Below are 15,025 nucleotides of genomic sequence, written 5' to 3' on the forward strand. Positions count from 1 at the left end.
CACACATCCCTTGATTTCCCTTCTGTTGTCAAATGCCTACAAAACCTTATACCGTATTCATCTCTTTTCACCAATCCTGAAAATCCAGTTTCATCTGAATCCTAGGAGGATAATCACTGAAATAATGATTTCCTGTGATAAATAGCAGGACTGTAGTAAGAAAAGCACAAATATAAGAGGCCTATTAAACTAGTATACTTACAAAGACGTGATTATTCTGGGTTTGTCTATTTCCACCTATTGTTTCTACTGTTGTTTCTACTAATGTTCTAAAATCAGTCATTTGCTTTTAGATTACAGCGGAACCAACCTGAAAAAAATATTTTGTGCAGTACTTACGTTATAGATCAACATCTTTCATTGTGACTCACTGCCATGTGTGTGACACATACATTTTACTGATTACAGTAAGTTAAGCTCAAATCAATGAGCCTTATCAGTAAGATGAAATCCCAGGCAAATCTTAGGAATAGCATTCCACAACTTTCATAAAGGCGTTTTCCTATGTCACCCCTCTTGGCAGGGCAAGCACACAGCACCGGCCCATAAGTAGCAGCCCATCCTTAAAGGGTGGTTTTTTGGTACAATATATATTTATCTATATAAAAAGAGGCTATTTTAATGTTGCTTAATCCATATATATATATCATACTTGCCAACTCTCCCGGAATGTCCGGGAGACTCCCGCATTTTGCGAGAGTCTCCCGGACTCCCGGGCGAGTGTGGCAATCTCCCGAATTCTGCCCACTTCACTAGGAAGTGCCCACTTCCTAGTGAAGTGGGCAGAATTAGATCCCAAACGCCGCGATTCCCGATGAATCGCGGCGTTTAGCCCCGCCCCCCGCTGTCAAATGACGCAATTTGCGTCATGACGTCACAGGGGGCGGGGCCTAAATGACGCGATTTTGGCCGCCCCGCCCCCTCACGCCCCCCTCCACTGGCTGGCTCCCGGAAGAGAGCTGAAGAAAGTAGGTAAGTATGATATATATATATATATATATATATATATATATATATATACCCAGAGCTGGATTAAGGCTCTGGGGGGCCTGGGCACTTTAGACAGGGTAACTCCCTATGATGTAGCATGGTTATCATTTTAGACAAATACACAGGCAATACTGTGTGCACTACTGTTAGGTGCACGCAGTTCTGCCTTCACAAGCAGTACACGGTGAAGCAGGACATACCCCCCAACTCCTAAGCGAAACAGTCACCCAAATTCGGTACTGTCTCACCAGATTCAGGACAGTTGGCAGACTGTCCTGCTCTCTCCTACCTGTCTTGTCACTGTCACCACTTGTGGCTGCTGGTTACTTTAGCTCATTTGCTGGTTGTCTGGATCCTGGAATGTTGGAGGTCCTATTTGAAAAAGAAATGGGTACATGAAATTTAGAAAACTCCAACCAGTCCCGATGTTAAATCAATAGCACCCATGTTTTATAATTAGGCCTCCCTCCAGCCACAACATTAAAATAATATTCACATTTGCTAAATAGATCTATTTCTCTCCAACCAACCCTGACATTAGATAGCAAACACATTTAATATATAAACCTATTTCCCTCCCTCCAAACAGCCCCAACAATAATTTAAATAGCATTTACATTTAACAAATAATACCATTTCCCACAACAATCACAGGCATTAAAAAAATATAATCACATTTAATAAATAGACCTCATTTCCACAACCAGTCCACAATTAATAAATAGCTCCCAAACCACCCCAGCATTAAAGGTCTAATTACCCCATTATAAATTCATAGGCCCCACTATTAAGTGAAACTGCCCCACCATCACCCCACAAATAAAATAGCACCCAATAATTACCCCCCACCTGCACTCCACAATTAAATTAATAGCCTACCTCCCACATTATATTAAGATCCCCCCCCCCTCCCTTCCACACTACATTCATTTACTGGCCCCCCACACACTATATTCATTTACTGCCCCACACACACTACATTCACTTACTGGCCCCTCACTCACACGCCCACACAATATACTGGCCCCATATTCATATATATATACACAACATGCTGACACACACACACACACACACACACACACAAGATGGTGCTGACACACACACACACACACACACACACACACACACACAAGATGCTGCTGACACTGACACACTAACATACATACATACAAGATGCTGCTGAATAAAAGATGCTGCTGACACACATACATACATACATACATACATACAAGATGCTGCTGACACACACACACACACACATACATACATACATACATACATACAAGATGCTGCTCACACACACACATACATACATACATACATACATACAAGATGCTGCTGACACACATACACACAGCCCCGCACTTACCTTGTTCTATCCACGCCATGCGCTCTGCACTGCAGTCTTCTGACATGGGACGGCACCTATCACGTCCCATGTCTGGCAGCAGGCCAATGAGAAGGTCCCAGCGAAGCGGCCAGCCACCGAGTAAGTGAAATTAGGGCCGGCCCAAAATAGTGTTTTTGGGTCCGGCCCGGGGGACATCTGCCCCCCTGCCCCCCGCCCCAGCCTCTTGGGACACATCTGGCATGGTAATAATGTTCTTACACACTGATTGGTGTTACTATACTAAAGGATAGTTGTGCTAGGTGAGTACAAACTTTTTTATGGCCAGAGATACACGGACTGCTTTGTCAAAGGCTGAAAGGCCTTATTGCTGGTTATCAGGCTTTTTTCACTTTGCCCGATATATATAAAGTAGGTCCCCACCAATAATAACCACATTATTCCCTGGGAAAACCATGCTTTTGCATTGGACAGCCTATTTATTATTTTAAGATTTATTGTTATATAACATTTTTTTTTAGCGCAGACCTATATGAAATGAATGGGGATATTACTGCCCTCCCCCAAATATATTATTCTGTCATTTTTTATCTACTGTAAAAATTTATTTTGTAATGGAAGCAGAAGTGGAAGCTTTTCTGGCAGCCGTTCGGTGTTGGCACTGTTTTCTAGCCCGCAGTCAGATTAATCACTGTGCTCTACCTGCACATACCTAGAGCTGTTTGTTTTTGGGGTTTGAGCAAGGTGGAGCAGGCACTCTGTTTGGCTAGTAGGATGAGTTCTGAGGTAAGGGAATACTTAGGTATTTACTTTCTATCCCTCAATTTTTCACATATTTCATACTCATTGATACCAACCTGTTATTTCTACCATTGTCTACAGACATATTCATTTGCTGCATATTCTATTACATGAATATTTTGTGATATGTAATCACTACAAGGTTCCCAAGTTATCAATTTTAACCCGAGCACATATGAAATACACAAGCTATTTATTTGTACAGGAAGTAATTCAGATATAATTGTCCCGAAACCGCCAGGGCTGAAGTTAGACAAAATGGGTCATAGGAAGGAGCCCTCAAAAAAGTACACGTTGTTCTGTTAGCTCAAGGCCAATTTACTTATGTATGAAATCAACCGCTGGAAATCTATAACTCAAGATGATTTTCTTCTTAGACAAGTGTCTGTTTTCTTGGAAACTAAACATCAAAATCTTAAGGTTTCTAGTGATGTTTTCATGTATCTGGACTAAATGGATTAATTGAAAAATACATCATATAACTGTTTTACTGCATTTTCCAACATCATGTATAGTAAAAATGAGAATATGATATTATCTGTACCGTAATGGGCAGCAGAGTCGAATATGCCATTGGTAATGCCCTGGTCAAGCAAGATCTATCATGCGAATGATAATAGTCAAGTTTTAATATGTCACTGGCAAAAACCTAACATTTAAATGATAAACAAAACAATGAACCCCTCCCTGGAGCTTGGTCCTTGGACAAATACCTTCTTTGCCTCAAACACCGCCTTTACTTTTATGAACCTTGTACCAGAGCAAATTCCAATACATCACATATATTTTATATGTATCCTGTTAGAAATGTTTGACTATTTTGTTAATTATGATGAAATTAGAAAGGAGGGGCGCTTCTATGGTGCATTATCTCTTATACACTTTTTTCATATAAAAACAGCGAGATGCGCGTACCAGAGATAGATAAAACCACAGCATATAAAAACACTGATTAGTACACTCCTACGATATCCATAGCCGGAGTGTACTTCACATACAATCTAGAGTTCGCACATGGCGAACTCTAGGTATAACTAATATTACTTTTAATACACCAAACAGCAACTCTTGAGATGCCATAAAAGAACCAGTTTATACAGGTCCAGGGACAGGAGCCTGAGGAAGGACACCTGGACAGATGACCAGAGGAATCAGTCAATGGGGCTTCGAGTTCTTGGGAGGTCATGACCCATCGACCAATGAATGCGGACCTTAATACTGTATCTGTGTATCTTTGTGATGTCACTGCTTTTTATGACTGTACAGTGTATAAATTGTTCATCTCTGGCTTTGTAAACCAGAGCGTTCTTATAGAAGCTTGTTGTTGGTGGCAACCACGCAGACATATGCATGCAATACTTTGCCCTGTATTCTTTTTTGCGCATAAAACTCTTGTGCTTTGGAACCACAGAGATTGCATCGGAAAATATTTTATTTCATACGATACAATGGACAAATCAGTACAATATCTGCTAAACTAGACTTCAACAGTGTGATTTTAGACTTGCTAATAATATCACATTTTAGTAAATTCACCTTAGTCATAACCAGCACTGCTTAAGTATACTGTTTAAGCACCAATTACTCCCACAAAACAATAATGATTTTATGACTAGTAGGGCTGCTGGTGCCAGTAATTTCTTCTGCCAATGTGATCCTGGAGCAAGAATATTATTATGTATAATGCTGTATGTGCTTCATGGATTACTCACTCAAGCCTTTCTTCCTCCTTCTTGCGCAGACTGATGTCTCTCTGGACAACCTCCCATACATGCTTGGCCTCATCATCACTAAGTTTGGATAAGTCCAGCTTCCTCCCCATGCTAGTCCTCTAAGTGTGCAGAGAGGCTCTAAAATGTACGGCCAGGATCCCTGCAGCAGGAACAAGAGAGGAAATATGTAACTGAAAAACACATGCCTGTCTATCACATGGAACATTGTACAAGATAGTTACAGATAACTGAAATCTTGACCTAGATGGCTTATATAATGTCACATGATTTATTTATTTTTTTAACTGGAGAGAAGAAACTATAAAATGACTATAGAAAAAAAGCAAAAACAGGAAATGAAATGTCACTGCATATAATTGATAAAGTATGCTGAATAATACAATGTTATCAGAGTATATAATTGGTTATTATTGACTAAAATGGTGGAGGGTGGTGTGACCACATTATAGTAAAGAAGTTAAAAAACATAGATAAACTTTCTTTCAAAATGTTTTATTGAATTTCTCACTTTAGCTGCACTCTGTAAGGAGCTGATATTCTTTTTTCTCATAACAAGCGTGAGACACTTCACAGAGAAGTTCTGTGTCTGGGCAGTCAGCTGATGGTCATACCACTGGGAGCTGATGTCTGATGATAGCATTTGTCCCTAACATCCCTCCTTCAGTCAATAGTCTTATTGTCAGTTTAAATGATGTGTATTAAACGCAATATGCTTTTCCTGTACTGTCCATGTCACACAGACCTCGGGGCCACATGCTTTAAAATGTGGTTCCATTGCCCTTGTCTTAAACTTGTGTGCTGCCTGAGGATTCTGCTATGGATGAAAAACAGCTTTATACAAGGAATGAACTATGGAAATGTTTCTTATTGCACTATTCTATTCTATAGGGATATTTTTAGCAAAAGGATAAATGTTCAAGTGTGGCTATGTAACTATTCAATGGTTTTATTGGTGCAGTTATTTTAATTAATGCATTAAATAATTACCAAAAAATATACAATGTTATCAAACTGGGTACATACACATTATAAGGCTGAATCTGATACATATGCATCCAAACATTAAGTTCTTAATCATAGCATACTTACACCCATATGCTGAGGGGTACGCATTGCAAGTTGCATACACACCAGGGTCACGTCAGAAAAACTTATACACAGTGGTCAAAGTGAAAAATGTACAATGAAAGCATTAAGAGAAGTGGCAGCCCACTTCGACCACTGCATACACCCACATACAACCACATACAACCAGGCCATAAGCACAAGTGAAGTTTATTAACATTTGTTTCACAGAGAAAAATGTATTCACTATTATGTTTGATTTAAATAATAAAAAAAAAACCTCTATAATACTGCACATATAATATTCCTTCTTGCGTATGAATAAAAGTAGCAGAAAACTATTTTTAAAATAAGTACTCATATAATATTTGCACAATCAATGAAGAAAGCATCTATCAGCTTTAGAGGTGAATTCGCAATCATCCAATCAGAAGCAGCTAGTGCTGTCAACCGTCGTCGTCATCAACATTTGCAACAGCCCTTATGCACTGTGCGGGTCTGCATCTGTTGCAGTTTTATGACCACACACTTACTGTTGTCGGCCTATGTTAGACCATCTCTTCGCTCCATCCTCCCTTCTCTCCAGTTGCAAGTGGCACATGCGAGTAAATCTGCATACGTGCATATGTGAGCAACTTATTTTGTGGGCATGTGCATTACAAATTTGCAAATTATATGCTATGTAAATGGGCATAAATCCAACTTACCATCAGGCCTTATGTTTTAACATCCGTACAAGAGTAGACCAAAAATAGGACATTATATTTACATAGAAGATAACGAAACAGACAGAATCAATATGATGTGGAGGGACTTTAAATCCATCCTCCTTTAAGGAACAACTTCACCCGGAGTTAAAGTTACTCCTCAACTAGCAGTGGGTGTCTGGCACATACACCATCAATATCATCTTCCAACACCTGAACAATGAAGGAGGCAGGAAAATTTAGAATTTCAACAACTCAGTGCTGTCTAGAGAGCTGTTTGGATGGCTGGGCTTCTATCCAATCAAATCTTTTAACAACAGATGTGTCAGAAAGCTGAAATTCAAAATTCACTGCTGCCTAAGGCATGAGAATTAACCAGTGATTTTGTATGCTGTATATATTGTATGCTTTGCGTGGGTTCCTTTAAGTATTGAAGAATATGAATTTAAGAGTGAATATTGATTCCCTGTAAAACAAATGGCATTAATAATATCTTGATATCAATGAGCAAAATGAGATGGCCAAATTCTCAATTGGTATGATTGTGCATGGTTGGGGAATACATAAATTTGGCAGATATCTCCATGGTTATGCATTGGATAGATTTGCGGGGAAAAATCATGTGCTCTTATCTGGCATGGACAAAAGAGCACAGCACTAAGGAGATCCCCATTTTTATTCATACTAATATTTAGGGGTCTAGTTATCATCAAGCAGCGAAAGGAGAAGTTTCCTATTGGTGCTTATCACAGCGATAGAAAACTTCCGATCACAGCAATTTACCATTACAATTTCGCTGGGGCAGCCAAGCGATGTTCAGCTCACTGTTGATACCAGAGAGGACTCTTACCACTTCCCCAGCCAGCCTGTTTTCATATGGGCATGCATGACCTGGCATTGTCAGATCACAAATGCACAGTGGAACTGGAAGCCAGGACTATTACCCAAACAATATCTCAGGATGGCCATAACAGCAGAAAATCATTTAAAGAATAATGTATTGAATAAAGTGTTTTTTCAATGTTTGAAAGGAAAGTTTCTAAATATTTATATATTTTTTTAAATAAATATTTTCCTTTTTTTTTTTAAACTATAAGCCAAAATCTGAGCTTCCAGATCCACTGTGCATGAGCGAGCTGGCTAGCTGGCTTTCAATTGTGCATATCTACAGAGACTGGCCTGGCATAGTGGTAAGTTAACCCTTACCACTCCATGCCAGTATCGCTGTAGCAATTTGATAACTTGGTGCTATGCATGTCTGTCTTTCACGGGTTTCTGAATTGTCTTCACTATGGTGAACTTGTTATGGCTCGCACATGTCGGGGTTATTATACAGGTGCACCTTTATAGTGAACACTTCATCTGCCAGCTAGACTCACCTCCATGAAGAGGAGTATGTTAACCAGTTCACTGCTGGAAAGAGTATACGGGAGCTTGTAGTGTGGAAACTATGTATACTATTTTAACCTAACAGTCCCTTCACATATTCATAATAACATATAGTTTTTTGGTGGAGAAACCAGTTAAGGAGAAAACTGTGCACAGGGCTGAGTACATTGCGAGTGTTACATCGCATTAAAATAACAATAGCTTACTTGACATAATGAATGCTATGCATACGTCCTATTAGTTCCTTCCTGCTATGCGTCTTCCTTAAGGCTTTCTGTTACACACACTGTTTGCATATGCTCCTTTTCCAGTTTGTCTTACAAGATAACTAAATGGTGGCTAATTGCCTAGCTAAATGTTTTTTCCAGCACCCAGGTCATCACATTGCAGTAAGAGTAGGGGCAGATCCTGAACATATCTTGTTATGGCAGAACACATTGATATCATTGCTGCCACCTGTCAGTTAATTTAGTGAGTCAGTAAAAAAAAAGGAAATTTATTAGTTATTTGCTGTCATTATACTATCATTATATCCGTGAATAACCTAACCAGTAGGAATATTACTATTATGTGTTTGCATTGTCATTACAGGTTAAAGTAAACTAGAAATATCCTTATTGATGTACAGTAGTATATTAAATTAATGCTGTACATCTTCTTTATAAAGTACTGTGGGGCTGATGCAGAGTTCGCTACAATTACTCCCCAAATCGTTCTCTAAAAAATCTGCAAAGCTGCAATATACATATAGGTGTGTACCAGTAGCATATGGGAGAAGAACAAACTAAAGGGTGCTAGTGACCAAATGACAATAATCTGGACTGCAGCTCTAACCAATAGGTGATCTGTACCAGTAGCAAATGGCCTGGTTCAGGGCAGGCATACATCACAGACACTTATGCCCAAGTTTATAACCATTTGTTTTGTTTGTAAAATATGTATTCGCTATCAGACTACAATAAAAGTCTCTTTAACCCAGGACAAAAAATTTCGCCTCACATATGTGCAAAAAAAAAGTTAAACATGCACAGAGAAGCATAATATATGCATGTGTAACACCCCTTCTGTATTATGCATTGTGAGGGTGTATATATATCTTGAATGATGTAGATGCTTCTCACCTCGGTACTTGGTTTTCAGTGCCTCCACCCGAATCGCTGCTTTCTCTTCTGGGGGTGTTCTAAAGATACACCAGGAGGAGATTCGGGAAAACCCCTGCCCAGTATTAACACTCTGTGACAAACTGTGTGCTGCAAAAGCCATCCAGGCACATTGAAATGAAAACCCTAAATGCAGCTTTGTGATTTTATAGAAAAATATACTTTGGTATAATTTGAAATAATAGTACGAACAATACAATACAGTAATAAGACAGTGTGGATGAAAGTGGAGCACCACTTTTTACTATGAACACCAAGTTAAGACAATAACTCGCAATAAATCAATAACATTAACAGCATACAATATAAACATTAATTGTCACAGCCTTATACACTGGAAAAATATATCAGATACCTTACTTGCTCCTGATACTAGGAATATCTCATGGGGTTAATGTATATATTTTTCCTTATAGCTCTACAATGTACTGCCAAACACATACTTACCAACTTTCTTCAGCTCTCCTCCGGGAGCCTGCCAGTGGAGGTGGGCGTGAGGGGGCGGGGCACCAAAAATCGCGTCATTTTGGCCTGGTGAATCGTGGCGTTTGGGACCTAATTCTGCCCACTTCACTAGGAAGTGGGGCACTTCCTAGTGAAGTGGGCAGAAATCGGGAGATTGCCACACTCACCCGGGAGTCCGGGAGACACTCGCAAAATGCGGGAGTCTCCCGGACATTCCGGGAGAGTTGGCAAGTATGCAAAGATACACATCAGCAGTATTCAAACATGCCACACAAATGGAGCAGTGCACTGCAAGTTGGGGCCCTTCTGTATGAATGCAGCATGGCATGGAAGCAGCATATGTCCACCTTGCAGCTTTTAGAGGTCTTTAAATCACTTGTAGTAAGGTACAGCAGTGACAGTATGCAAACCCTCCTGTAGCACATTTACCTGCCCACCCATCTATCCCTAACTCTTCAGCCCTTGTGGCCAGATATAGTCCAAACTCCACATGAATAATAAACAGATAGGTAAAAATAACCAGTAACTTATCTGCACCAGTGTGTGTCACAGGTCTGAACTTGATTATCTCCAAAATGGCTGACTTGTAAAATGTCCTTCTTCAGAGGTGCATGCAAACCTCCTCCTACAGCTTCAAACTGTGACTTCCAGCAGGTTGTGTTCAGGACTGCACTGATCTCTGATATCTCTGCAGACTGTCTGTTCTCTCTGCTCAGACCACCAATCCAGTGCCCTTCTGCCTAGGGTCACCTATCTGGACTGGTCACACAGCTCAGTCTCTCCCAGGATGCTCCTCTCTCTCTCTCTCTCTCTCTCTCTCAGTCTTATTAGGCTCCGCCCCTTTTCACAAACGCCTTGTGGGAAATGTAGTTTCTCTTCCTGGACTGGAAAATAGCTATATCCATCTCTTTTCTTACTGATGCAAATGTGATTAGTAGCCCCTGGGTGCTCAAGTTCAACTGCAGCATCCCCAGGGGTTACACATGTGTAACAAAGTATGCACCTATCAGCATCAATAGAGCATTCTCAAACAGCCAATCACAAGCTGTTAGCTATTGCAGGCAGAAGCCATCATCATCATCCACTATTGTCACCAATCCTTGACCACCGTCAAATAATGTGGCATGGACAGGCGTGTATGCATCAATGTCCTGATCTGCATCTGTTCCCTATTGCACAAAAACTGAACTAGGGACTATATTAGAACATCCCTACCTTACAGTTTCCCACCTCTTCAGGCACGAGTGGGCGTAAGCGCCAAAATGACGTAAATCTGTTATACGCACATATGCATATGGCCACTTTTCTGGGCATGTGCAGAGTGATTTTACGCAAGATACACTACACAATTCTCACAGTGGATACCCACGCCCCCCTAATTGTATTAAAGGTCAGTATGCTGCCATTGGGACATATATTGTGGGGGAGTAGTCTCACTACGCAAATTGGCATAGCACTCACTCTGCATCAGCCCTGTGTCTATACGTTATATTTCAATCAATTTATATCAATTTATATTATATTTCCAGGGGGAGTGGCCATGTCACAATGGGGGCGTGACCACATCACAACGATAGCTTGGCCACGTGGCTAGTGCTGTAAAGAGTAGGCTACCCATTAGATACCTCCCTTCCTCAACATTCCCACCGACGGGACAAACGTGTCATTGGAACAGAGCCCTAAAATCTGGATAGTTGGGAGGTATGATAAAATGAAGCCTATAGTATCATAGAAAAGACAATAACTATGAATACATGCCTTAGAATCGCAACTTTGAACCTGGTATTCTACAAATATCAGAGAATTAAATAGAATTGTCATAAAATGTATTTAAAATTCCTCTATATCTATAAGTTTATTAATCAGTTTTGTTATAACGACAAAATCAGATAAATCATGTGGTTTATCAGATATCTTTTAAAGCAGGCATCACATAAGGATCTAGTCAAAAATCAGCTTCCGTGACTTATTGCATATAACTTATAACTTTAAAACAGGTACTACAAATATGCTTCTGGTTTTGCTAAAATGCTGACACTTATGAGAGCGCTGTCAAACTTCTAAGGCATCGGGGTCATGTATTTTTGATGTATGGTGCAAGGCCAAATACACAAAATTGTTAATACTGGATTCAATCTGATTGGATTGGACACTTTTAGAGCACAATCTCCATTGCCAACTATAAATCTTCCGTGGAGGCTCTTCCACAACTTATGTGGGGCTGACAAGAGGGAGGCTGCTGTCGCACTCAAGCACGGTATACCAGGTAAGAGAAAGGGTCTCAGTGAGGAACGCTATCAGACTTTTACTTGGGAGGGGGAGTGATGGGTGTCTTCCTAATGGGGGATAAACAATGTGAGGGAAAAAACAATGGCGTTGTGAAAATGGCCAACTGTATGTATAAATGTGGTTTCTGGGTTTATGCTTAAAAAAGCTGGAAGTCTTAAAAAGACAAAAACATGCATTGTAAATAGAATGTTGCCGCAATAATGTGCCAATATTACAGAATGTCGTGAACATAGAGAACTTACAGTTACTTACAAGTGTTAACCCATCACATAATTGTGAGGGGCTGTTTGTGGGAAAGAAATAGGTTTATTTTTTAAATGTGTATGCCAGCGGTTCCCAAAGTGTGCGTCGCGGCTCCCAGGGGTGCCACGGCGCTGTCACAGGGGTGCCACGGCCAGCCAGAGGATATAAACAAAAAAAAAGAAAAAAACTTACCAATCCGCGCGGCATCGGGACCCAGCATCCTCCTCTCTCCTGCAGCGCGCCCGACAATCAGTGACAAGCTGCGGGAGAGAGGAGGATGCTGGGTCCCCGCGCCGCGCGGATTGGTATGTTTTTTACTTTGTTGTTTATTTCCTCTGGCTGGCCGCGGCGGAGGGGGGGCAGAGTGGTGGCAGAGTGAGAGAGGGGCAGAGAGTAGCAGAGTGAGAGGGGGCAGAGTGGTGGCAGGGTGAGAGAGGGTGGCAGAGTGAGAGAGGGTGGCAGAGAGAGGGGCAGAGAAAAAGGGGCAGAGAGAGTGGCAGAGAGAGTGGCAGAGAGAGTGGCAGAGTGAGAGGGCCAGAAAGAGTGGCAAAGTGAGAGAGGGGGCAGAGTGAGAGGAGGCAGCGTGAGAGAGGGCAGAGGGGCAGCGTGAGAGAGGGCAGAGTGAGAGGAGGCAGCGTGAGAGAGGGCAGAGATAGAGGAGGCAGTGTGTGAGAGGGCAGCGTGAGAGAGGGCAGAGTGAGAGGAGGCAGCGTGAGAGAGGGCAGAGTTAGAGGAGGCAGAGTGAAAGAGGGCAGAGTTAGAGGAGGCAGAGTGAGAGGGCAGAGGGGCAGCATTAGAGAGGGCAGACGGGGCAGCGTGAGAGGGGGCAGAGGGGCAGCGTGAGAGAGGACAGAGGGGGCAGCGTGACTGGATGCAGAGGGGGGCAGAGTGTGTGGAGATGAAGAAGGTCACAGTGTGAGGTGTCAATTATTCTTTGACAGAAATATAATTGAAAAAAATATATAAAAATATTATTTGGGGGGGGGGGGGGGGTGCAAACCAATATCTTGCCTAGGGCCCCATGAGGTCTAAAGCCGGCTCTGGGTAAAGAGAGACTGCGGGCTGGAATCGTGTGTAACCTCATACACCCAAAGACCTGGAAGGTGAGAATGTGTTTGTGTCACAGATCCAAAAAACAAATGTAGCTTCCCGAGAGAAAAAATTAAGCACATATACATGGAGAATAGATGAAAGAGTTTGACATAAGATTAAGAGTTGAATTAAAATTGCTAAATTATACGTAAAATCAAAAAAATGACAAAGACAAAAATTAAATGGAATTTAGCAGGAAAATATATCATTTCAAAACATGTAATGGAAGAATAAAGTGTAAAGTGGATTAGGTAAAGTGTAATTGTAGGTACAGACCCAGTTTTGAAAGACTTGTCACAGAAAGATTTTAGGGTCTATTTATCAAAGAGCGATAAGCCCTAAATCCTGGAACAATGTGAGTGTCTCCCTTTCTACCAAAGCACCCAGCTGGTGATGACTATCGCCAACCATTGCTGGGAGCCTCCTGCGATGCTTGGCCATGTAAAGCAAGTACTGCCACTGACCTCCGATTGCTAACGCCATCTCAGGAAGCTGTTATACAGGATTCCCACAGGAAAAAAACTTTATTAGTAAAAATTATTTTTAAGAAAATATATATATATTTTTTTTTAATCTATTTATTACGTTTTTGTTTTCGAATCTGGAACTGGAAACCCAAGTACGAACTACCAGTTCCTGCAAATGTGAGACGAAATCTCAAATCGCACATGCACAGAAGCACCCTCCACTATCCTGCCGACCAGTAAGACTCCTCTCAGCGCTGCCTACCAGTGTTCACAGTGACATTTTTTGGTTTAATTGTCTGATAAAAGATTTTCTGTTATTGGAGGGGCCTTGGTAAATAGACCCCTTTGTCTCTGTAGTTCCCTGTTTTTTATTACACATTCTCTTGCTGTACATCATTATCAGTGTATCTCTTGGTCTATATACTGTACAACACTGTAGAGGCTGTGATAAATATGTTTGAGAGATACATGATCAACATTTATAGGGTTAAGGATAGGATTAGGGTTAGTGATATTAGGGTCGACCTAACAATACTGTCTACATTTCAATTGTCAACCTAATAATACTGTTGACCGTGTGAATTGACGACCTAACAATACTGTCAATGTGATTACTGTCGACTTTCCAAACCTGTCTATATTATGGTGTCCACCATATAAATGTTGATTATGCAACTATCATGTTTATATATACTTTGCAGCATACACTTCTTGAATACTGCTGACAAAGAATGTGGGCAGCTTAATGAGCAATACGGCCTGGGAATATTCCTCCTTGATTTCCAAGATATGTATGCGGATACCTAAAAGTTATTTGCTAATCAGCACCTGAATATTAATACACCTGTATTCAATTCAATGTGTTATTATCCCAACACACTCAGGGGCGGCGAGAGGGGTGGTGGGGTGGGTACAAGTTACATGGGCCTGGCCTGCCTGGGGGGCCTGGGCCCCAAACAGTCTTGCAATCATTTTTTTTTAAAGTGATTTAAAAAATAAATTAAAAAATCCCCAGCTGGTGGCGCGCACGCGCACACACAATTTTTTTAGTGGGGGGGGGGGGGGGGGGGATACTAAGGGGGAGAAAGTGAGCTGACAGCTGTCAGCAGCTCCTAGTCCCTGGACAGTGTGTGACATCCCACACTGTCCCAGCAGCCTGCAGAACAAAGAGGAGGAGCTTTAGCTCTGCGTGTACACTGAGCTCCAGTTCAGCTAAGGTAAGTGGGCTGGAGGGGGGGTGGTGATTTGTTTGGGGGGGTATGATGTGTCGACG

At 41.3% G+C, this 15,025-nt stretch overlaps 1 protein-coding gene across 8 annotated transcripts in view; it reads right to left on the reverse strand.

Moving 5' to 3' along the window:
* Positions 1–15,025, reverse strand: part of MLPH (melanophilin) — an 80,238-nt gene that overhangs the window by 54,257 nt on the left and 10,956 nt on the right. For 6 of the 8 annotated variants that reach the window (XM_075180381.1, XM_075180378.1, XM_075180379.1 and 3 more), the window contains exon 2: positions 4,855–5,014. In XM_075180381.1, coding sequence (XP_075036482.1) covers positions 4,855–4,964 — 110 coding nt within the window. In that variant the 5' untranslated portion in view covers positions 4,965–5,014. Of the gene's footprint in view, positions 1–4,854; positions 5,015–5,383; positions 5,892–9,157; positions 9,260–15,025 lie in introns of those variants that run through there. The other 2 variants (XM_075180374.1, XM_075180376.1) reach the window with 2 other exon arrangements.

The sequence above is a fragment of the Mixophyes fleayi genome, chromosome 7 (genome assembly GCF_038048845.1).
Source record: "Mixophyes fleayi isolate aMixFle1 chromosome 7, aMixFle1.hap1, whole genome shotgun sequence".
NCBI classification, from domain to species: Eukaryota; Metazoa; Chordata; class Amphibia; order Anura; family Limnodynastidae; genus Mixophyes; species Mixophyes fleayi.